Source organism: Rhinolophus hipposideros (genome assembly GCF_964194185.1).
Source record: "Rhinolophus hipposideros genome assembly, chromosome: X".
Taxonomy (NCBI): Eukaryota; Metazoa; Chordata; class Mammalia; order Chiroptera; family Rhinolophidae; genus Rhinolophus; species Rhinolophus hipposideros.
In genome coordinates this window covers 1,055,713-1,082,141 of record NC_138046.1, presented here as the reverse complement: position 1 = coordinate 1,082,141, position 26,429 = coordinate 1,055,713, and the positions used below count along the sequence as shown (strand labels likewise).

The following is a 26,429-nucleotide window of genomic DNA, read 5'->3' as shown; positions in this document are numbered from 1 at the left end:
TCCATGGAAAATTTTGTGGTTTTGAAATTAGAAGGTGAGTTTGTATTCACACAATGAGTGTCTAACCAGGGTTTGAAAAAAGAGAAGAAGTCATCTCACCAATGAGAAGAACATTACTCTTTCAATACAGAGAGTGATCTTAAACAAAACTGAAGATATGCATTTACCACTTAAACAGTCTAATCTCCAAACATCTAATCCTAGAGCCAATCTGGGACAAGAGAACGTTTCAGAGCGACTATCAAGAACACTTAAATAAAAAAAAATAACACCCTTGTTCTCTTGCTATATTTTGAAAAGGAGATACTCAGGAGCAGAGCCCAGAGACTCTTGTTATGACAACAGTGGAGAATTCCATAAACTATGATGCGATCCCGTTATAACGCTGCGTGAGAGAACAGAACTATGATCTATGTTACAGCTCATGCTATATCAGTCTTATCTCAGTATAGGATGTTTGATTAAGACATTTAAAAAAGATTTTTACTAAAATAAAGCTAACATTCAATATTACATTAGTTTCAGGTGTACATCATAGTTATTCATGATAAGACATTTTGGGCACATGGTAAGAAATAAGATTATGTACTCTCATTCAAGTCTCCTTATTCTCAAGTTCATGTTAAGTCTGATTCTGGGTAAGAACAACATTTTCTGTAACATGGTCTGTTATTTTCTTACCTGGCAGTGTTGCACTTCATCGGCTAGGACATGGATAACTGACTGGGGCCCACCTTTCACACCAAACAGATCCAGTTCATCTAATGCTTCCAGGGCTGCCTGTGAGGAGCAAAGAAAGAAAGTCAACTTCAGCATTAGAAAGATGTATATTTTTTCTCCTTGTACCTGAGTATCATATCAACGCACATAATGTCATTTTGAATCTATTCAGAAGAACAGAAAATACAATAACATTCTTTATTCCCGGGGGCCTCTGAACTGGTCTTTGCTTCCCAAATTGTCCCAGAGACAGTTAAGATGGAGGTTGTAGCCATTCTTTCATGATTAAAAACCCTCAACAAATTCAATATAGAAGGAAAATACCTCAACATAATAAAGGTCATATATGACAAGCCCACAGCTAACATACTCAATGGTGAAAAACTGAAAGCTTTCCCCCTAAGATCAGGAACAAGACAAGGACGCCCACTCTCACCACTGCTATTCAACATAGTACTGGAAATCGTAGCCAGAGTAATCAGGCAAGAGAAAAAAATAAAAGGCATCCAAACTGGAAATGAAGAAGTCAAATTTTCATTTTTTGCAGATGACATGATTCTTTACACAGAAAATCCTAAAGACACCACCAAAAAACTATTAGAAACAAGAAAAAAATTTAGTAACGTTACAGGATTAAAAAATTAATATACAAAAATCTGTTGCATTCCTATATACTAACAATGAAATATCAGAAAGACAAATGAAGAAATCCCATTTACAATCACAACAAAAAGAATAAAATACCTAGGAATAAATTTAACAAAGGAGGCGAAGGACCTGCACACTGAAAACTAGAAGACATTACTGAAAGAAACTGAAGATATAAAGAAATGGAAAGATATTCCATGTTCATGGATTAGAAGAATTAACATTGCTAAAATGGCCATATTACCTAAAGCAATATACAGATTTAATGCAATTCCTATCAAATTCCAATGATATTTTTCACAGAAATAGAACAACAACAACAACAACAACAACAACGAAATCTCAATATTTGTATGGAACCACAAAAGATCCTGAATAGTCAAAGTAATTCTGAGAAAAAAAGAACAAAGCCAGAGGTATAACACACTCCCTGACTTCAATCTATACTACAAAGCTACAGTAATCAAAACAGCATGACATTGGCAGACACACAGACCAATGCAACAGAATTGAGAGCTCAGAAATAAACCCACACATATATGGGGCAGCTAATTTTTGACAAAAGAGCCAAAACATACAATGGAGAAAGGAAAGTCTCTTCAATAAATGGTGTTGGCAATACTGGAAAGCACACACAAAAGTATGCAACTATACTGCTATCTCTGATGCCATACACAAAAATTAACTCAAAATGGATTAATGACTTGAATGTAAGACCTGAAACAATAAATTGCATAGAAGAAAGCATAGGCACTAAACTTACAGACCTTGGTCTCAGAAAAGATTTTATGAATTTGACCCCAAAGGCAAGGGAAAAGCAAAAATAAATGAATGGGACTACATCAAACTAAAATGCATCTGCACAGCAAAAGAAACCATCAACAAAACAGAGAGGCAACCAACAGAATGGGGAAGATATCTGCAAACAACACCTCCGATAAGGGGCTAATATCCAAAGTATATAAAGAATTCATACAACTCAACAAGAAGACATACAGATAAACAACAGATAGATTTAAAAATGCTCAACATCACTAGCTATAAGAAAAATGCAAATCAAAACCACAATGAGATACCACCTTACTCCAGTCAGAATGGCTATCATCAAAAGACAAATAGTAACAAGCATTGGAGAGGCTGTGGAGAAAAAGGAACCCTTATACACTGTTGGTGGGGATACAGATTGGTGCAGCCGCTATGGAAGGCAGTGTAGAGGTTCTCAAAAAGTTAGTAATAGAATTATCATATGACTCAGCAATCCCTCTTCTGAATATTTTGAAAATACTTATTCCTAAAGATATATGTACCCCTATGCTCACTGCAGCATTAGTCATAGTGGCCAAGACATGGAAACAACATAAGCATCCTCTGATGGATGATTGGATAAAGAAGATATGGTACATGTATATGCAATGGAATATTACTCAGCCATAAAAAGATAACATATTGCCGTTTGTGATAACATGGATAGATATGGAGAGCATCATGGTAAGTGAAACAAGTTAAATGGAAAAAGATAAGAACCATATGACTTTACTCATATGTGGGATATAAAATAAGCAACAAATGAACAAACAAAACAAACAAAGGAAAAAACTCATAGACACAGACAATAGTTCAGTGGTTACCAGAGGGTAAGGGGGATCAAATATATGGTGATGGAAGGAGAACCGACTCTGGGTGGTGAACACACAATGAGAATTATAGATGATGTAATACAGAATTGTACACCTGAAATCTATGTAATTTCACTAACAATCGTCACCCCAATAAATTAAAAAAAAATCCTGTTGGACCCCCCCCCCCAAAAAAAAAAACTCCATTTCAACATAACATTCTCTCATATAGCTGTGATGAAGTTTACCATTTACCGATTGTTGGAAATCAAGGTTGCCTTTAATTGTGTGCTATTACAAGCAGAGTTTTGATAAACATCTCTTGCTAAAATTATAAATTCCTCAAGGTCAGGAATTGTGTTTTCACCAGTACCTGGCACACAGCAGGGCACAGAGTGGAGTCTTAAATGTTGTTGAGCTAACAGAATAATTCTTTATTTTCATTTTGAGTTACTGTCTAAGAATTACCGTATTTTGCCAAGTATAATATAATGTGCACATTTTGCCCAAATTTGTGAGGGAAAAATAAGGATGCACATTCTACATGGGTAGTATTAATTCCGTATCTGTATAAATGTTTTTAATTCTTTTATTTATGCTTACGAGTTAAAAGTGTAACTCTAGAAATCAATAACGATATCCATATGCAAAATAATATCCTGGAATACGATAATTGGTTTTATGGAACTTAAAACGAAATTGCAAGGACAAAGAGTCCTTGGCCTTCTATGATATGTAAATATCGTAAATTTGTTACAGGTACATAAAATTTCTTGTACCTTATATCTGTTCTTGTGTTTTGCAATTATTTATCACATAAAATTTCTTGTACCATAATATGTTAAAAATAAATGCTAAAATTCCTTTGTAATACAAAAAACAAGCATCTTAATATAAACAAATAAAAATTTGAATTAAAAAATTAAAATGATGAGGGTAAACAGGGTCAAAATTATGGTGATGGAAGGAGAACTGACTCTGGGTGGTGAACATACAATGCGATATATAGATAATGTATTACAGAATTGTACACTTGAAACCTATGTAACTTTACTAACCATTGTCACCCCAATAAACTTTAATTTAAAAAAATTAAAACGAAAGATTTTTTTCCCTGAAAGTTTGGGCCAAAAACATTGGTGTACATTATACACAGCAAAATATGGTAATTCCCTGAATTAGAATCACTGGGTCAAAGGTTATGAACCATTTTTAAGACATAATGCTAAATTGCTTTTCATGGAAGTTATACCAATGTAACTATCACCAGCAGTGTATGACAGTACCTTCTCTAATGCAAAGTATTATCTTATGAAGTTTTCCTAATTTGATATTAAAAAATGATGTGTCTGTTGCATTCATTTGCTAACATTGTTTCAAGTATTCATTAGTTATTTGTAGTTCCTCAATTATGAGACATAACTGACTTCATCTTTAGGATAATGTATAAGCTGAGACCTAAAGAGTAAGCAGAAGCTGGCTTGGTATGAAATACCTATTAATTACAAGGGGGGAATAGGAAATTGCAGTGGAGAAATGCAGCAGACACCACACTGATGGAGCCATCCAAGTCAACATGAACAGTAATGGGACAATCTGTATCATGTACCTCCTGATAATACACTGAGGACACAGCATCATCTCTGTGGTATTCTTGCCAAAAATGCACAAATTGCATAAAATCATGAGGAAATATCACACAAAATTAAATTGAGGGACTGTACTCTTAAAAAAGGCCAAGGGCATAAAAGGCAAGTAAAGTCTGAAGATCAAAGAAGCCTAAGAGACATTAAAACTAAATATAACACGCTGTCCTGGGTTGAATCCTGGATCACAAGGGGATATTTTTTTGCCACCACAAATGACATTATTGGGACAATTAAAGAAATTTGAATGGGGTCTATGGATTGCGTGGTGGTATGACGCCAGTGTTCATTTCCTGATTTTGATGATTGTACCATGGTTATGGGAGAGTCTTTGAGGAAATTCACACTGAAGTATTTAGGAGACATGGGGCATCACATCTGCAATTTACCCTCCACTAGTTCAGAAAAAATAACTTGTGTGTATGTATGCATATAAACAGGAAGATAGAGCAAAATTAACAAGTGGGGAGCTTGGATGAAGGATATATGGAAATTCTTTGCACAAAGCTTGCAACTTTTCTCTAAGTGTAAAATGATTTGAAAATAAAAAGTAAAGTTTTAGTCGTTACAATTTTTTTAAGTCAAATTATTTAAGAGTACTGATAATATCCAGAATTAGTGAGGGTTTGAGGAAAATGGAACACCTGGCACATAATGGCATATATCCATCATATACAGAGGGGGGAAATGAAATAGGTGGAAATTATTTTGGAGGGCTACTTTAAAGTGTATATCCCTTAACCCAGTGGTTCTACTTTTAGGAATCTATCCTACAAAGACATTTATGCAAGTTCACCAAGATATATGTACAAGGATTCTCACTAAAGCATTATTTGGAATAATAAAAAATGGAGGCAATTCTATCAATTGAGGAATTATTAAATACTGTCAGCAACTGAAAAGAATGGATTAGATTATCAGTATGAAATGATATGGAAGGAAGTTTGGCTATGCTGTTCAGTGAAATATGTGATTGTTGAGTTTAGAAAATCACGTGACACAGAAGAATAATGGGATTTATATTTTTTAAATTGAACTTTAAATTGAAAATACGATCATGGCATTGTACACCAGAAGCTAAACATTAATGAATGCCAACTATAATTTTATATATATAATGTGATGGTTCAGTGTGAGGTCGGAGGGATAGTGGATGTGGGGAGGGGGGTTCACAGTGTGAGGGATATAAATGATGAACGTCTAAGTATTACCTTGTCTTGTACACCTGAAACTAATAAAATAAAAAAAAAAAGAAAAGAAAATACGTGTACCACTTTAATAATTAAAGATACATTAAAAGAAAAAACTTACCCAGGGGATAAATATTTTGTAGGTGTAAAGCTCCATATATATTTACTAATTCAACGACATTAATTATACTGTATAGATTAAATTTTCTGTGATCTTATTTTTGGTTTATTTCATCTGTCATAGCCTGGCAATGTTTTTTGTTAAACTAACCCCGTATAACTGCTTCTATTTTGACTTGTATTTCTAACACATTTTGCTCTGTTATTAATTGAAACTGCATTCCAGCCACTTTCTCATTTTAGGCTGTGCCTTTTAAAATTCTATCTTGACCTTCTTTGTCTTCTGTGTTCCATGTAATACTTTTTGCTTTGGATTCGACTTCATTTCATATTCACAGTTGGCCAGATTTTGCCCATCCTTCTATTTTTAATCTTTCTAAATCAATTTGTTATATTAGAGCTTTTATAGGCAGTATAGATTGGATTTCCTTTTTTCCTTTTTTATTTTTTTAAATCAATCTGTGTCTTTGCCTTTTGGTAGGAGAAACAAATTAAGTCATGTATATTTACTGTTATAATGGATATGTTTGATCCTATTCTTGCTATCCTATTTTATGCCTTCTTGCTGTCTCCAAAGATAAGAGCTGGAGTTAAGGCAGGGGCAGTGGGAAAGAAAAGATGGCGCCAAGTGGAAAGGTAATAATGATGATAATGGCATGGGGTTGCAGGAGAGTGTGGGTTGTGGAGGATTGAGAAATGGTTTCCTGATATGAAGCTTTGTCAAATGGTGTATAGAAGGAGCAAAAGCCTCCCTTTGTTTGTTTTTGTAATGGTAGAGATGATAAGTTTAGTTTAAGACATGTTCTCTGAAGTCCTTGTGGGCTGTATAAGTAGAGAAATGCTACAAATCTGGAGTGAACTAGAGTGAAGTCTTCACCTACATGTTTACAGTTCTATGGGAGAATCAGAATTTCACCTGTGGGTTAAAAAAACAAGTAATTTGATGATGGTCTACAGTCACATTACACCTTTATCTACGGGAAAGGAGTACCAGACTTCCTTACCCTATCCCTGGGACAAACAAGCAAGAAAAATTACCTTGGCCATTCCAACTGAACTGGCATTCAATTCTGAGATCCCTTGGTTGGTCTTGTCTCCACGTTCCCATATCCCAAAGTCCTGGCATAAAATAACCCACACACCATTAGCAAGTCATCACTGCCAAATGCTTACCACATGCACAACCCTTGAGAAAAAGGCATACAGAGCTAGTTTGTCCTATTATGTGCATTCATAATGCTTACTAAGGAGATGCCAATGAGTTGGAATGCCACCATATTTTCCCAGTAGCTTTAAATTCTAGTGGGGCCGCCAAGAAGCTGGAGGCCTCCTGGACACTTGGTCAGTCCATCTAGGGAAGCACTTCTCAAAATTGTTCATTAAAGAGGGTACACAGGTGGTCTAAGAAATGGAGCCTAAACCACACCCCAGTATTTTACCTTAAACATCCATTCTAATTGTACTCTATAGTGGCATTGACAATGCACCATGCAGTAACCTATGCACCTTACACTATTATCTTCCTTAATCGTTACATTTTATACAGGACAAAACTGAGGTGCAAAGAGAGGTTAACTGAGTCACCCAAGGATGCACAGCTCATAAGTGACAGAACTAGCATTAGAGTCCAAGTCCTCTCACTCCAAAGCCTACATTCTTAACCATAGTTCTATATGGCTTCTTGATAACATTTAAAATTACTTGTAATACATTTTTTCTTTTGAAATAACTTTAGAATTCCAGAGAAGGTGCAAAAATAGTATAGTGAGTTCCCATATACCTTTCACTCAGCTTCCCATAATTTTAACACTTGACATAACCATAGTCCAATTGCCAAAGCTAAGAAATTAACATCAGTATGATAGCAATAACCAAATTACGAACTTTATTAGGATTTCACCAATTTTTCCACTAATAGCCTCTTTATATTCTGGGACCTAACCCAAAATACCATGCTGCATTTGTCATGCTTCCTTAGTCTCTTCCAATTAGTTACAGTTCCTCCAGTCTTGCCTTCAGGGTTATTCCATTCTCCTATCACGATTTTTCCCTTTGTAATTAATAAATATCTTGCCAGAAGTCTTACAGATCGCTTCACTACAAGGGGCAGCATTAAGCGAAGGAATGGGTTGCCCAGTATTTTAAAGTCACCGTATGTTTAAAATATATTACCAAATGAATACTCACAGCAGTTTTATATGCAGCTTCAATGTAAAACACAAGGTTCTGTATGAAATTGACTTCATCGAGGCTGTGGATGATATGAAGGCCTGAGGAAAAAGAGAATAAAGACATAGTCCTGCTCAACGATCCCCACAGGCTTTCGCGGCAGCTACAGTGACGGACCCGCCAAAGGACAAAATCAGTCATAGGCTAGTCTTCAGCAAAGTGACATAGCAGCACATTTTAACATGGAAGAATTTGAACCATTGTTTGTAGGTTTTAGTAGAAAGTCTCAGACTCCTAATTCTATAGGTAACAATTTATAATGTTTAAATGTACAAACATTGGCATCTGAAAAAAGACAAATATTTCAAAAGCGAGTTGGAGGAAGTCTAAACACTAAGCAAGAAGTAGACAAAGATGATGATTTTAAGGAGAACTTAAAAGCACGTTTTGGGAGTACAAATGATAATTATTCTAAATGTAAGCTATACAAAGATAGTTACAGCATACAAATGGAGTGTTTTGCATGAATTCCGCACTTAATTTTTACAGCATCCCTAAGAGGTGGGTACCTGTTTTCTCAATGAAGCTTAGAGAGGTTATTTGCCTAAGGTCATGAAACTAATAGTGGAACCAGGACTCAACTGACTACCAACTTCTGTTTCACTTCAGAGACTGAGTTTCTGAACAAGATGCCATACTGTTTCCCAGTGTGCACAGTATAACCCATTTTTGTTTAAAAACTAAGTCCTCACTCCTTTCCCCTCCCTCCATCCCTCGATTGAGAGAAATACCAACAGGTATACAGTGAAAGTCTTCCACCTGGAATCACACCATTCCCACGCTGCCAAATCCCTTTTCTGGAGGAAACAATCCTCACTAGTTTCCTCTATTTTTTCAGAGCTATATTATGCATATATAAAAATTACACAAAGACTGGTACCATAGTATGCTGCACCTTGCTTTTTTCATACATAATTTGGAGACAATTTTAAATATACGTGCCTCTTTTTTTTTTTATGGCTACACAGCTTTCCACTGAATGGCTGCTCAGATAACCAGTTCACTAGTGAAAGACATTTAGGTCACATCTAATCTTTTATCACCACAATCCATGCTGCAATGAATGTGTGTGTGTGTGTGTGTGTGTGTGTCTTTTTTGCATATGCGCCAGTATATCAAGATAAATTCTTAGAAGTATAACTGCTGAGTCACAGATTTATGTATATTATGTTTTTCCTATGAACGGTTCAATTTCTACTGAATCACTGGTCTTTCTGCTATTGATAGATTCACGAATCTTACGAAGTTAGCCTTTTGGCCATCATATCTGTTGCAAGTATTTTTCCTAACTTGTTTGAGCCTTGAATTGAATTACAGTCTAATTTTCTTCTCAAAAACTTTTATTGAAAAGTTTTATCCCATGAATGTTTCTGGGACTTTTATATTTTCTTTCTTTTCTTTTTTTTGCATTTAAAACTTTGATTTATTGGCAGATACTTTAAACCACAGAACTGTACCTTTAGAACTAAAAGGAACCATATAATCTGTATAATCAGATTGTAAGCTCGTCCTGACCCGTGGCTGTCAGAATAGCAGTAATGACGTTAACCTCTTGGATAGAGAAGAACAAAGATAGACAGAAATATTGCACATTAGCCTCATCTTGTCAGCTCTGTGCCAAACTGCTTGAACAAAGACTGAGAGAAACCAGGTATAAATCTCTCTTAAACTTGTACCACACTTAACTAAATAATATACCATATAATGCCACCCATTTCTACCATGTGTTCCTTTACTCATGATATTGTTTAAACAGCCTCCTTCACATCTTGAAACCCTGTTCAAGGCCCAGCTCAGATTCTATCTCCTCCATGATACTGTCATGATTCCCCTCTTCTGTACTACATAGAATTTTAATTTTCCTGTGCTTATGATCTCATCTTTTACTCTGTACTATAGATACATCCGTACCTCAGTGGAAGGTAGGAACCATATCTTATTTATATCTGCAGTCTCTAAAAATATCTCATAGTATTGTGAATGGTATTAAACAATACAGAACAGTAGATGTTGGACAATTATTTACTGAACGATCTTAAGCCACTGTGTTAACCACAGGAGAAAAAGCTGTCTCTTGAAGCAAGACCACAACATGCAGGACCTCTGGATCCTGTCCCTTCTGTGGAGCCAAGACACCACTTGTAGAACAGAGGGTATGCAGGTGAGTGCACAGAGGTGTAATGAGATAGGGCTGGGGAAAGCCCAACATGGCTTACATTATATTATATAAGACCAGTGTTATATTATATATTATATTATATTATATTATATTATATTATATTATATTATATTATATATTATACTGGGTCTTATATTAATTTTTGCTCCAAAAGATGCATTAGAGCTGATTGCCTGGCTACATCTTTTCGGGGAAACATGGTAAACCAATTCCAATTTACTAATTTTTTCTTTAGTTGAAGCCTTAACCCCCAATGTGACTTTATTTGGACAGGGGGCCTTTAAGGAGGCAAATAAGTTTAAATGAGGTCACAAGGGTGGGGCTCTAATACAGTAGGGACTGGTATCCTTATAAGGAGCCATCCGGGATGCATACAGACAGAGAAAGGGCCATGTAAAATTATAGCAGAGAATGTGGCTGTCTGCAAGGCGAGAGGGCTCACCAGAAACCAGCCCTGCTGACATCTGGATCTGGGACTTCCAGCTTCCAGAACCACGAGAAAATAAATTTCTGTTGTTGAAGTCACCCGTTCTGTGGTATTCTATTATGGCAGCCCTCGCAGATTAATAGTGTTGTAGAGTTTTCCCCTTACATTTAGGTCTATGATTCATTTTTTAGTTAATTTTTGTTTATGGTGTGTGGAAGAAGTCCAATTTCATTCTTTTGCATATGGATATCCAGTTTTCCCAGCACCGTTTGTTGAGAAAACCATTCTTTCTCCATTGAATTATCTTGGCATCCTTGTTAAAAATCAACTGACCACAATTTGATGGTTTATTTCTGGGCTCTAAATTCTACTGTGCTACTCTACAAGGTCTGACAATTAAGTTCATGAACTTGTTGCAAAGATGTTGCTAACCCTTTTTGATATCAGAGAGATTATTCATTATAAATTTGTACCAACTGGACAAACAGTTAACTAAGTTTACTATTTGGAAGTGCTGAAAAGGCTGAGTGAAAAAGCTAGATGACTGGAACTTTTTGCCAACAATTCATGGCTCTTGAATCACGACAATGCACCAGCTCACACCACACTGTAAGGGAGTTTTTAGCCAGTAAATAAATAACTGTATTGGAACACCCTCCCTGCTCACCTAATCTGGCCCCCAATGACTTCTTTCTTTAGCCGAAGATAAAGAACATATTGAAAGGAAGACATTTGGATGACATTCAGGACATCAAGGGTAATACGATGACAGCTCTGATGACTATTCCAGAAAAAGAGTTCCAAAATTGCTTTGAAGGGTGGACTAGGCACTGGTCTCAGTGCATAGCTCCCCAAGGGGAGTAGTTTGAAGGTGACTGTACTGATATTCAGCAATGAGGTCTGTAGCACTTCTTCTAGGATGAGCTCGGGAACTTACTTGTCACAGCTAATACATGCCTATCCTTACGACAGCAGCAGAATGTTTTGATTACTGTAGCTTTGTAATAAGTTTTGAAATGAAAAAGTGTGAGTCTTCCAACTTTGTTGTTCTTGTTCAAAATTGTTTTAGCCATTCCAGTTTCCTTGAATTACCATATCCTTTTAGGATCAGCTTGTCAATTTCTGCAAAGACAGCTGGGATTCTGATAAGAATTTTGTTGAATCAACAGATCAATTTGGGGAACATTGCCATTAACAATAAGTCTTCCAATCCATGAACATAGGATAGCTTTCCATTGATTTGGATCTTTAATTTTTTCAATATTTTTAGCTTTCAAAGTACAAGTTTTACACTACTTTTGTCCAACTTATTCTTCAGTGCATCATTTTGACACTATTGTAATAGAAATTATTTTAATTTCATTTTTATTTATTTATTTATTAGTTTCAGGTGTACAAGACAAGGTAATACTTAGACGTTCATCATTTATATCCCTCACACTGTGAACCCCCCTCCCCCCATCCACTATCCCTCCCACCTCACACTGAGCCATCACATTATATATATAAAATTATAGTTGGCATTCATTAATGTTTAGCTTCTGGTTAATTTCATTTTTGAATTGTTCACTTCTAGTATGTAGAAATACAATTGATTTTTGCATATTGACATTACCCAGCTGCCTTCCTGAACTTGTATATTTAAGTGGATTTCTTAGGATTTCTATATTTAACACCTTATCATCTACAAATGGAGAAAGTTAAACTTCTTCCTTTATCTGATGTCTTTAATTTCTTTTTATTGCCTATTTGCCCTAGCCAAAGCTGCTAGTAGAATTCTAAATATAAGTGGCAAGAGTTGACATCCTTGTCTGGTTCTGACCTTAGGGGAGAAAGCAAATATTGTTTCACTATTATGCTATTAATCGTGGGTTTTGTAGGTGCTCTTTATCAGGTTGAAGAAGTTTCCTTCTATTTCTTATTTGTTGAGTATTTTTATCATAAAAAGGTGTTGGATTTGTCAAATGCTTTTGCTGTGTCCAGAGAGATGACTGTATGGATTTGTCCTTTTTTGCATTGACATGATGTATTACAGTAACTGACTTTCAAATGTTTAAACAACTTTGTACTGCTGGGATAAATATTACTTGGTTGTAGTGTATAATCCTTTTTACATATTACTGGATTCAGTTTGCTAGTATTTTGTTGAGAATTTAAAAATATGTGTTCGTAAGAGTTATTGGTCTATAATTTTCTTGTGATGCCTTTGGTTTTTGGTGTGAGAATAATATTGGCCTCATAGAATGAGTTTGCAAATGTTTCTTCCTCTTCTATTTTTTGGAAGTGTTTATAAATAACTATTAGTTATTCTTTAAATATTGGTAAAATTTATCAGTGAAACTATGTAGGCCTGGGATTTTCTTTGTGGGCAGTTTTTGTATTACTAATTCTTTTCATTATGATAGATGTATTCAGATTTCCTTTGCTTCTTGAGTCAGATTCAGTAGTTTGTGTCTTTCTAGGAATTAGCCTATTTCATTAAAATTATCAAAATTGTTGGTAAACAATTTAATCATAGTATTAATTCTTTTTTATTATTATTATTTATTTTTTTCATAGTATTAATTCTTTAGATTTGTGTAAGGTTCTAGTGATGTCTCATCTTTTACTCCTGATTTTAGTAATTTGAGTCCTCTCTCTTTTTCTCTTGGTCAATCTAGCTAACGGTTTGTTAGTTTTGTTGATCTTTTCAAAGAATGGAATTTTGGTTTTGTTGATGTTCTCTACTGTTTTTTCTTTCTGTTTCATTAATTTCTGCTCTAATGTTTATTATTTCATTCTTTCTGCATGTTTTGGGTTTAGGTTGCTTTTTTTTTCCAGTGCCTTAAGATGAAAGGTTAAATTAATGATTTGAGGTCTTTCTTTTTATACACATTCCCCTCTAAGCACTGCTTTCCCTGCTTCCCATAAGTTTTGGTATGTTGTATATTCCTTTTCCTTCAGCTCAAAGTTTTTCTAATTTCCCTTGTGATTGTTCTTTGGCCCACTGGTTGTTTAGGTGTGTGTTGTTCAATTTCTGCATATTTGTGAGTTTCCCTCATTTCTTTCTTACTGATTTCAAATTTCATGCCATTTTGGTCATAGAAGATACTTTGTGTGATTTGAATACTTTTAAATTTATTGAGGCTTCTTTTGTGGCCTGCCACATAGTCTATCCTAGAGAATGAATGTTCCACGTGTACTTGGGAAGAATATGTATTCTGTTGTTGTTGGATGAAGTGTTCTACAGATGTGTGTTAGATCTAGTTGCTTTTAAGTTTTCTACTTCCTTGTTGATTTTCTGCCTAGTTCTTCTATACATTATCGACAGTGGGGTATTAAAGTCTCCAACTATAGTTAAATTGTCTATTTCTGTCTTCAATTCTGCCAGGTTTTCCTTCACATATTTTCGGGGCTCTGTTGTTAAGTGCTTATATGTTTATAACTGTTATACCTTCCCAATGGATTGATCCTTTTACCATTCTAAAATGTCCTTCTTCAACTCTTATAAGCCTCTTCAGTATATTTCAGCTCAAAATGAAAAACCACAGGGATATTTAATCCCTTTTTGCTCTGTAGAAAAAACACTCCGGAGTTCGTATTAAAAGAATATTAGAAATGGAGTTATAGCTGCTGTTCTACTTAAATAAATAATAAATAAATCTAAAAATATGTTTATTCAGGGAGAAACCAACCCTCCAAAAGAAGGCAGTGTGTGGGCAGCCATATTACAACTGTAAGAACAGGTTATTCAGCCTCTTAGCTGTGTGTTCTAGAGGAAAAAAAGGGGAGACTTTATTACCAAAAACATATTTAAGCAAGAAATGGACAAGAAGTGTATTCTGTGCTTATTCTCACCCTGAATGCCTTTAGTACCAAGGAGCTCTGTAATCAGATAGGAAGATAAAGAGACTGAAATGTCAAAAATATACTATTGTGAGAAGTGCTATTACTTACCGCAGGAAGATCTGGCAATGGTCCTGTTTAATTTACAAACTGAATGTAATCAGATTCATTGTCTTCCCCAATTTAGGAGAAATAAAGGGGTATTATGTTGGTTCTTACACTTTCCTTTTTCAGGTAAAGCATCTAAAGGTAATAACAAAACCATCCGAAAAGGGTGTATTATTCAACAATAAAAGACAAACATTTGAATTCTGATTCCTAAGTTAATTCCTCTAATATAATTTAGATACCTACAGACAGATGCCTTGTTTATATCGATAAAGAGTAGTATAAAGTAGGTGATTCAATTTATGTTAATAGTAACTATAGGCTTTACAGTGCATAGTATGAGAACAAGCAATAAACCAAGTCCTTCTTTCCCATCTCACAGTATCTGAAAATTAATAATAGATAAAAATACCCATCTAAAGAAAATCTATCCCAGATTTCCTGGTTCCCAATTTTAAAAAAATTAATTAGTACCCCCGAGTTGTTTCTCAATGTAAAAGAATGACAACTAGATCTTTAAAAACTTTCTCTGTATAAAATTTACAAACTATTCTGTTTCCAATGTGCACCTTTGAGCAATGTAAAGAGCTATGTTGCTTTCTGGCCTTTGGAGACACCATGTGTGCTAGAGCAAGTGCCCCACACAGCCGTGACTCCCAGTACTTCTGTGTTTGTACTCACCTGAGGCAGTCATTTGTGCTAAGAAGAGCAGGTACACAGAGGTAGCATCCATCTGCAGGTGTCCCCACTGGTCATCACCAACTACAGTGGCACAGGTTTTGGTGTTGTACTTGGCATGGAGGCTATCCTTGGTACTCTGACTATACTTGAAGGATTCTACTTTATCCACCTGAAGAAAACAAAAACAGTAAAAGAAGGCTATGCAGAAAAATCAACCCATGTACCATACTTCTGTAGTATTCTAACACATATCATGGCATTTGGTCTTCAGGCAATCGTGAATATTTAAAATGCATTGTTAAGTCTTTTCTCTATACTAATACAACTAGGAAAGCTGCTGTTGCTATTTTGTAATTGTAGCAATTTAATGAGAGAATCATACCAGTCAAAACCAACTATTTCCTATTCATTACCTCTCTTTTACTCTTTAGTTTTTGTTTTTGTCACACACTGTAGATACAAACTGAGATGCAGAGTAGCTAACTGAGAACAGCTTAGTAAGAGATAATTGAGTTGTGAAAAAGATATATCTGTTCGTGAAACAGAGGTAGAAAACTTAAGGGAAATCTGAACAAGAGGATATATTCTGAAGGAGTAATGAAAAGAGCTGGGGAGAGATACACAGAGTTATAGAGAAAAGATATAAAGTCAGAAAGGAGACATGGTGCAAGGAATAACTGAAAGACTCAGTTCCTGACACTTGTACCTGATATATGAGAGTCACTATGATACCTTTAAATATGGCTCACGAAATTAGTGACTTTAAAACTGTTTGGTAAGGTACAAAATGCAAATATCTAAAATACAAAAAAAAAAAAGTAGCAAAGAAGGGGGAAAAATGATGGCCACGAGATAGCCCCGTAGAGAGAGCAAAGGAGTTCAGAAGTCTAGAATTGATTTCTTTTTACTTTAGATTTGTTGTATGTGTGTGAATGGGTGCTTTATTAATCTGTGCCTCAGTTTCTTCTTCTAATAAAATGTAATATTGGTTTCAAGAAAATCTGTTCAGGTTCAACGTGTATAAGTTGTGTAAAGATCTTCTAGGATAAAGTGAAAACACTCTTTTTACTAAAACTGTTTTGAATGGAAAATATCATAAACAAACCTAAAAGATAAATCACAGACTGCCAAAAATTATTTGCAGTATATGTGACAAAGAATTAGTATCTATAATGTACAGGAACTCTTCAAATAGGCAAGAAAGACATAGCTCCAAAGAAAAATAGTGAAAGGACCTAACAGACAGAGGAAATGCAAAATTAACAGAAGAGGAAATGAAAAATTTTAATCTACACATGAAAGAATGCTCAACTTCACTCAAGATCAGGAATATCCAAATTAATGCAATGAGATGTAAGGCCTTGGCCCCTTATCTCCAATCACAAAATCTGAAACACTTCCAAAGGCTTTTTTCCCCAAAGTTTTGCACCAAAATTCATTTGATGGCAACACTTGATTCAAATTGACACGGGGCTATTTGTGTTTTTTATATATTTTATTAGTGTGGAAATGCATTTGGAAGTGTTTTTGACAATAGAGTGCTGTTGTGGACCTGCTGAGGGCATAACATACTATGTGGTATATATATCGTACTACCTCCGAAAGTCTGAAAAATTCTGAATTCTGAAATTGAGCTGGTCCCAAGGGGTTCAGATGAGGGTTTATAGACCTGTATCATCTTTTACTCAATATGCATAATTGCATGTACAGTAATGAGGAAGTATATTAAAAAATCATTTGTAGAGGGATCAAAAAAAACTGGAAGGAAGCATTCCAGTGGTAACTGGGTGGCAAAATCATGTTTGACATTTCCTCCCTTGATTCTACAATTTTCTAAAATGAGTGTGTTTTATTTGTGAAACTGAAAACAATATAGAAGCTATGAACATTCCCTAAGGGGTAGAGATATGATTCCAACGCGCTTTTATTAGAGAGGGAGCTGTTAGCAACACCATACCTGTCTGATCATGCAGTGCAGCAGTCCTCTCATTAGCTTGACTACACTCTGAAGAAATAAATGGAAACAAGACCGTTATAAACATCCCCAGATGCAGAACACTTACTCAGCAACTGCACTTAGTACATGACCTTTTGAGAACAAGTAACCCTATCCCGGGTTCCTATTTACATGGCATTTACACAGAAGAGTAGATTGCAGCTAAAAGTGGAATCAAAAGCTGCACTTGGTGACTCCTTCAAGTTAAAAAAATTCAACTTCTAACAGGTTTATATAAATTTAAGCCAACCATCCTATTAGAGGACATTCTACCTGGAGAAAATGGGCAGGTCAGTTCAAAAATCATAAAACTATGAGAATATTCTAAAATACATCTTATGGCCTAGAAAAGCCAACATCACTTTTATTTTTTCTAAACTTGCCAAGGTTTATGTTCAAGAGTCCACAGAAATATTTATCTGGACACTTTCCCTAAAGAATATATGATCTTCAATTCACAAGAAGTATAAAGGGGAATTGTTAGTACAACTCAATCTTTTTTTCATGGGGAAAAAAAAGCCAGAAACTTCTAAGTCTTAAGTCATCATGATTTCTCTTACTAGGGCTTGGCAATTTCTAAAGTATTTTTCTAATTATAGCACTCCAAAATTCTGATTACCAAGCATATACTATACTAGTTAGTGTAATAAATAATAATTAAATGTAATTATAATACAGTATAGTAATACTATACTATACTATACTATATTATACTAGTTATACCACATGACAGTAGAAGGGCCCATCAACAACTTCTCCATTTCTGAGCTTTCTGTTTCACAGTCGAGAAGATATACAACCAGGTTATTCCAGGGAATGCTGGCTCAGAGGTGGCTTCAGGACACCTCTGAAAACTTATCTACTTGGGAGCCGCATCATTCTGTTTTTCCTTCAACGCATTCAAGTGGGACCACAAGCAATGGGCATGATAAGGATAAGTACCTATTAAATTGTGTTCCAACTCTTTATAAAGGATTTTTATTGAGGGAAAAATAAAAAGTGTTTCCTTGGGAGAGTACTCTTTTCAAAGTAATTTCTGTCTATAAATGGTCTCCTCCCCTGACAGATGAAGAGAAACAGAGAGAGAGACAGAGACAGAGAGAGAGAGAGAGAGAGAGAGAGAGAGAGAGAGAGAGAGAGAGAGAAGAGAGAGAGAGAGAGAAGGAGAGAGAGAGAGAATGATCGTGTCACCTTTTAAAGCATGAAGAAGCATTTATAACATAATGAAACTGACTACAGCCCCTACATCCATTACTCTGCCCTAATGAAAGACACCATCCTTTAATACACCCTATTACAGAAAACATGACACAGCCTCCTCACTCTGAAGGGAGATTTTATTCAATTCTAAATTGTCTTCTACATGTCACCACATACTCAGGTTTCTATCACATCCTTTCAACTCTCTTTACCATCCAGCCCTACTACTCCCACCTACATTTTCTTTAATTTAAACAGAAAACCTGGGAAATCATGGACCCAGTGGAGGATTCCTGATTGCCATCAATTTTTGTCCTCCTGGAATGGCCATAGCCAGACATTTCTAGCCTCAAGTTCCAACTTCCAAGTCAGGATAAAATTAATAGGAAGCACAGGGAGGTAGGAATAAGGGGAGGTATCTGTACTTTGTTATTACCCAAACTGGTCGTATTCTGACTCAGGTGTACTAGGCGAACCTGAACTAACTAGGCTTGGTATGTGAACAAGGGCTTTTAACCACATCAAGTGACATCCTCCTCTCACCTACTCTTTTTGAGGATATAGATTTATGCATTTGTGAATGATTATATAAGGTTATTTAACTATACGCAACCACAGGTATGTAATATATCTACTACTAATACATCTCTCTTTTTCCAGGTATATGTGTAATCAGATATTTATTTATCTAAAATATGCAAAGCACTCTACCAGGCTTTGTGGAACATAAAGACAAGGGACACAGGACAAATATGTTTTAAAAAACTAAATTACGAGGGGTGGCTGGTTAGCTCAGTTGGTTGGAGCGGGGTGCTAGTAGCACCAAGGTTGCCTGTTCGATCCCCACATGGGCCACTGTGAGCTGTGTCCTCCTTAAATAAATAAACAAATTAACTAACAAAACTACAAACATAATCTACCTAATAATTCTTAGTTATCCTTTAAAACTCAACTCCTCTTTGAACCTTTCCTTGCCTTGTTTACGGTAATTGGACACTCCCCCAGAACTCTGTACTTATCTCCTATATATATATAGTACCTACAGTATCTGTCCTAATGTTTTGCAACTATTTGTTTATATAGCTCTCTCCCCGTATCAGACCAGGAACTCCTTAAAGGAGCAGAGACCAGGTTCAGAGAGAGACTGTAAGTCAATGGACTAGGCACGTTTTTTATACACATATAAATATATATTTATACACACATATATATACGTGTATATATATATATATATATATATATATTCCATGTCTGCAAGTAACTCTCAAATGGCTTATCAAAAAAATCACGTGCATATGCATGTGCTTAAAGATGCAAATATGACAAAATGTTAACAACTAGTGAATGTAAAGAATATATGCAAATATGTTCATTATTCCTACAACTTTTCTGTAAATGTAAAATTTTCAAACAAAAACTCAGAATGAAATATAACCATTTTGTCCCATTTCATTTTTTATGTTATCTATTACAGGGCCTGGCACATGACAATTACACGAAATCTACTAAATGAAAAACTGAACATGCTGAATGGCTCAGGCCACAAGTGATCTAGAAGTCCCAAGAAGGTAGTCCTGAGAAATATGTGATCGCTCAGTGGCCTATGGGGACAGGAGCCAAGAAAAAACGGGATGGGTTCAGATTGGGAGGGAACATGCATCACAAGTGGTAGCAGCAGATTATACAAAGATTTGGAGGTGGGATGTCCATAGCTCCCATGGATGAAAAATTTAAAAAGACTGAATCTGAAGTCGTGAGACCCAGGTTGTATTCATGGCACTGCCAAATTCCAGCTTCAATCCCTTCACTTGTAAATTGGGGGAAATAATACCTAATTTACAGGGTGTTGTGAGTAAATAAAATACTAGTAATAATGGAGACATATGTAGTGCAATAAAAAGTATTTACATAAATGCCAGGTATTTTATTAAGGAATTGTTAGAGGAGTAATCTGGCTGGCACAGGGGGTTTAATGTATGGTACCAGCATGACATAATATTGAAAAAGCAGGCTAGGACCAAACCCTAGAGCCTTGCCTGTCACTCCAAAACATTTAGATTTTATTTGTTGGTAAATAAGAGCCAAACAAAGACTGTTGAGAGTGGAAATGATATAATTTAAGTGTGGTTTTCACAACAATGTTAAGTGATCAGGGTTTCAACTAGGGCTGAGACAGAAGGAATAGAAAGGAGAGGACGGATTTAAAAAAAAAAAACTATAATGGGGCAGCAGCTGGTTTGCTCAGTGGTTAGAATGCAGTGCTTATAACACCAAGGTCGCCGCTTTGATTCCTTCATGGGCCAGTGAGCTGCGCCCTCCACAACTAGATTGAAAACAATGACTTGACTTGGAGCTAATGAGTCCTGGAAAAACACACTGTTCCCCAATAAAAAATTTTAAAAAATAAAAAAAGAAAGTAGGTATGCTACCTATATCCTCTTGAACTTGCGAAGGCGTTATTTTGATTTAATGTATCCATTCTAATAAAAAATGCCATTAAAAAAAGAAAAATTATAATAATGAACAGACTTTGGTCTGCATGTATCAAAAGGCAAAAGGGATAGTCAAAAATCACCCTAGAGACTGCACTTTTCAAACACTGTTCTATAGAACACTAACTAGTCTAGGAAAACCTGAAAAGGCTGTAAAATTCACCCCCATCTTTAATTCAAAATGCACATGAGCACATAAAAGGCTTTGAGAAATTATGGAGTAAAGAAACCTGTAGTGTAACATAGCCCCAAACTGAACTGAACTGACCTAGCGTTTCACGGAACACACTATAGGAAATGTTCTAAGTAGTGTTGCCCAGGTGATTAGTAGGCTGAGGGCCCCAGCAAGAGAAAAAGGGATGTTTGGTGAGTTGCTGTTGCTTGTTTTCAGTAGGGGAGTTCGGGTTTCAGATATACTGAGTTTGAAAAGCCACAGGATATGCAGGTGCAACTGATCAGAAAACAAATGAAAATCAGGGCTTGACAATGAAGTAAGGTCACAGTTAAAGATGAAGCTTTGGAATGACTGGTTTGGGAAAATTCATACAGTCATGGGAAAAATCTGTTTTAAATTGATAGTTGGTGAGAATTTAATCCATGGAGTCACTGGACTTAATATACGCTCATTTATTGTCTATAGGTCAGTGATTATTATTCCTGGACGCACTTTAGAATAATGGGTAGTTTATTTACACTATTGATGTCCCCGAAGCCCCACTTCTAAATTGTTCTAGGGTGGGGATTAGTCAAGGTGCTTCTTTAAAAGCTTCCCAAGTGATTGCATTGGACAGGCGGAGGTTAGCTTAGGGACATGTAGATTAGGGACAAATACAGTTCACAGCCTGTTTTTGCAAATGAAGCCTATTGGAACATAACTTGCTCGCTCATTCACTATTGTCTCGGGCTGCTTTTGCCTCTGGCTGCTTTTGCCTCTGGCTGCTTTTGCATAATAATGGAAGAGCTGAGGAGTTGGGCAGAGACCACAAGTGACCCACAATGCTGAAAATATTTACTATCTAGCCCTTTATAGACATGGTTTTCTCATCCCTGGTCTGAATTAACTCTGAGTCAGGTTTGAGAGCAAAATTAATGAGACCTAATAACAAAATTTGTTTTAATTCATCATGAAAGTTCATAGACATTTTAGAATTCCCAGAGAAATGTTTATTTTTTGAAGATGTTTTCTATTGCCATAATGTGTTTGAGACAGTCCAAAGTTACTATTGAGGTGGTACGAAAAATACTTTGGAGCTATGTGAAAAATTATTTAATGGAATATTACAATTTTAGAATGAACAATTCAATGTTTCCCTAATTTTTTCCTCTTCCTCTGTTAAATTCTGTCTACCTGAGCACATAAGGAAAACTGTCAACTTTGCAGAATGATTAGTTAACAAGGAGACATCAGATTTCCTCTAATAGTATTGAAAAAAATTGGCCCAACTGTACCAAGTACGGAATCTTGGGTATTATTCCACTGATATTAATTTCCAGCAAAACAAAACAAAATGCTGAGATCAAAATAGCAAAACATTAGAGTAGGATATAAGATTTGAGTGGTGGGGTGGGGAATAGTATTACAGGTGACTTTTTAACACTCCTCTACATTTTCCAAATTCATACAATGGTTATGTATTATTTCTATAAGTCATAAAAATATTGAGCTGTCCTTCCTGGGCTAGAGCAAAAACTCCAACATGTTTTCCTGCTGGACCTAAGCACTTCTCAATCATGTCTCAAAGGAATAACGAATGCCTGCTAAATGCCTGCTATGACAGAGGACAACACGGTGCAACTTCCCTGTTTCCAAGGACTGTGACCCACAACATGTTGGGGCCCTTAAAAAACAACCAGCTCTCAATATTGTGATTTACACATAAAGACTGGATCTCAGATTGCCCAAGTCTGAAGGACAGCAGTTGAGAAAAAGGCTAGTGTAGAGAGAATCTTACATGCTAATGGAAAAGAATTCGCATACACCTTACAACTAATAGCAGGGTATCTCAACAGTAAGTCCACAATATTGTTTTCTTGGTCATTCTAAAGGATGCAGCAGCCTGTGTTTAAACAGGTCTATAAAGGATGCTTCTTTACAGAGGGGAAGAGCCTTAAAAATTAAAAGTTGGTTTAGAGGCATCTGCTCACTCTGACCTTATTTTGCCAGGGAGGGGGGGGAAGCAGGGAGAACAGGTTCTAAAACAGTGGCCATAGGTATAAAAATCAAGAAAAGAAATAAACAGCCTTCACTTGTGTCTAGTTGGGAAGGTCTGCTAATTTGTGTCAGTTACCCTCATTCAAATACCACCTATCATTGTCAAAAGTGAAGTAAAATGGTACCGTAGCTACCTGTCCCCAAACATTCTTGTCAACAAGAAGAAATATGCTGGAGACTGAAAACTAGACTTGGAAAGAGGACTATACATTTTAGGAAAGATCCTAGGACAGGATTTTCCACAGTAACAGAACAGACTGTTCACTCTTCCCATGAATCAGCAAGTTTCAAGTTCCTGCTACCAAAAAAATAAGTACAATGCAGGAAAGATTTTTGGAATGTAGTCTCAGGAAGGTGAAGAAACAGGGAGAAAGGCGAAATACAGTTCTGTTAGCCCCTGTGGGCTTGTCTACATGTTTCCTTCAACACCCTGCCCCCCGCCCCCCCCACACACACATCATAGGTCCAGATTTGTGTGTATTTTTGAGTACCTGCTCTAGTTCATAGGCCTTTGCCTTATCCTCATCTCGGTCTGCATTCTTCCGGTAGGCCAGGCCCAAACCCCACACAGCCAAGATGCTGTACACATTGTCCCGGACCCAGGCATCTTTCTGATCGTAGCTGGCTGGAAGCAAGCCAGTCACTGGATTCTGCAAGGCCAAGAAAAAGTGGACAGACCGGGTGTTAGTAAAGGTGTAAGGTGGGTTTCGGTCTTTCTTTTACTACCAACACTCCTGAGTGTTATAACCGCCTCTTCTGACAAAGTGCAAGCAAATGGTATGTTGAAGAGGGGGAAAGAGCTGGCTGAAGGCTTACGTCTGAAATGTGGGCATTATTGAAAGAAAGGCAGTGTTTTAACTTTCCAGTTAGAATGAGCTATCAAGGAAACACCAGCTAAAGAAGTGGGAAAGATACAATTAATAGTATACATCAATGTACATCAAATCTTCAAAATAGTCTAGTCTTAAGACGGCTAAATACACCCCTATGTCTTTTCTTTGGCAGGAGGGGAAGGAGATGACGCCCAAACCTGGGGCGGGTCGTCAATAAACAAGGTTCAACACATCTTTCAATTCTGCGAGCTGAAACCCAGTTGTGACTTAGGGGGCAGGGGTTGAGAGTGCCTGACTCTGGTTCGGTTCCTGCCCCGGCACCTATTTTCTTCAGGGTCCTTCCTGGCCTCACCAGCTAGGTGGCAGGAGAACCTGTTACACACACACACGCACACACACACACACACACACTCTCAACCAGGGTGTCCGTCCAGACTGTTGCACTGCACATCCTCAGCGATTTCAGGCAACACTTCACTTACCTGATGGCACAGTATGGTCTGATGCACCATCCTAGCATAGCCGTCCAGCCGGACCCCAGAGTTACTCCGGCTTCTCATGGCGCCGCGTTTCCAATCCTGTGAGAGAAACGGCTCGGGTGCCGCAGGGGCGCTCGGCCCTCGCAGGAAAGAGGCTTCACCGCAGCCGCACCGTAGTAGTGGGAAGCCCGAGGGCCGGGCCCGACAGAACCGTTCAGCGGCTGAGGCGTAGGGCCAGCTGTCCCGGCCACGGCGGCCTACTGAGGCCTTTGGCGCTGCTTCTCCCACCGTCAAGCCCGTACGGCCTCCGCGTGTGGTTCCTGCAACCTCCGCTCAAGACCCAGAGACCGTGGCGGCCCAGAGCGTCCCCTGTGGCCCTGCGGACCGCCGCGGCCGCAGCGCCGCCTCCACCTTGTTGCAGCCGCGAGCTGCAAGGGGGGGTTGGGGGGAAGGGGGGCGCCGCGGGTCCTGGCAGCTGCGCGCTGCGCATAGCACGCCCCACCCCCGGCCGAGAATGTGTCCCTGTAGGCAATGTGCTTTCAGGGGTTTATTTTCCAAACATGGCAAGTGAGGATTTCAGCTTTCCACACTTCTGTGCACGCAGGCTGTTTCTTTTCGATTCTTCTGTGAGACGAGTTTCAGGAACCCGTGGTGACTTCTAAGCTAAGAGGAAAGACGCACATTTGCATTCAAGGCGTAAAGAACTGGACTTTCTAGGTCTTCACTGTATTTTACACTTTTCAGTAAAAGTTCAGATTAAACTCCTCACTCCGATCCAAACCAAACACGAAACAACTCCCTAAGGTACTTTAGTCCCTTGGAAACTGGGGAATCGGCGAGGCTTTGAGGAAGTGAGTGCCCCAGCGAGGACCTGGGCAGCGGCAGCACTGCCTCAGGGCGGCCCTGATGGGCGAGTATCCGAAGGAGGTTATGTAACTACTTTGCAAGGCTCCGTGGTGCTCCTGTAGGTCACAAGGCTGAGGCAACAAGACTCACTTGCAAATAAAAAGAAAGGGAGGCTACAAAAGAAGCCTGCAGGTAACAGATCACCGGCTGCAGGCTAATCGGTCTGCATCCCATCGCCTGTCCTGTGCCCCCCACCCCGGCCTCTTGATCCGCTTATCTAAACCCTGCAGATCTTTCAAACCAGCTCTGGGAACTTCGGGATTAAGACAATTAGACAGGTTTTAAAGATGTTTTAAAACTATTAAAATAATATATAGTCACTAAAGAAAACTTGGAAAGTATAGAAAAGTAAAGCAAACCACTCATAATTCCTTCGCACACACACAACCACCCTTTTATATTTTACTATTTTCTAGTCTTTTTATTCCTTCTGCACAGACCACTCCCCAAAGTTATTTAGAAATATAAATAGATTAGTAGTCCCAAACACAGGGTGTCACCAAGAAAGGTCAGTAGCTGCCTATCAAGAGGCCTTGCGTGATGGTTTTTCCTTGGTGCTTTCAACCTCAGTCCAGGCTGGGCCTTCTTATGCAGTCTCAGATTTTGATCTCAGGGTCCCAGAACTGGTCAACAAACTCAGGAGACTGACTCATGCTGAGGACCACACAAAAGACTGACATATGAAAACCAGGATACTGGCTGATAATGAGAAACACAACTGTCGCAGTTTTTATTAGCCTGACCACCACATTCTTCCCCCAACCCATTAATAATATATAAGCCACACTCCTTACCAAGTGCTACTTGATTTTATACAAGAACCCTATTAAGTAAATACTATCATTAACCCCATTTTAGAGATGGAGAAACTAAGGCATATGAGGATTAAATAACTAACAAGTCTGTTTTGTCCACGTTGGCT

At 37.4% G+C, this 26,429-nt stretch overlaps 1 protein-coding gene across 3 annotated transcripts in view; it reads right to left on the bottom strand.

Annotated features, from left to right (window-relative positions):
• The window catches only part of PHKA1 (phosphorylase kinase regulatory subunit alpha 1), a 73,546-nt gene extending 48,510 nt beyond the window's left edge, over positions 1-25,036 (bottom strand). Inside the window, exons 1-7 of one of the 3 annotated variants that reach the window (XM_081042330.1) lie at positions 24,605-25,036; positions 23,781-23,939; positions 17,347-17,394; positions 15,390-15,558; positions 8,128-8,210; positions 6,979-7,059; positions 682-780 (exon numbers count right to left, since the gene is read on the bottom strand). In XM_081042330.1, coding sequence (XP_080898456.1) covers positions 682-780; positions 6,979-7,059; positions 8,128-8,210; positions 15,390-15,558; positions 17,347-17,394; positions 23,781-23,939; positions 24,605-24,682 — 717 coding nt within the window. In that variant the 5' untranslated portion in view covers positions 24,683-25,036. Of the gene's footprint in view, positions 1-681; positions 781-6,978; positions 7,060-8,127; positions 8,211-14,711; positions 14,839-15,389; positions 15,559-17,346; positions 17,395-23,780; positions 23,940-24,604 lie in introns of those variants that run through there. The other 2 variants (XM_081042331.1, XM_081042332.1) reach the window with 2 other exon arrangements.
• Positions 25,037-26,429: the final 1,393 nt, after the last annotated feature.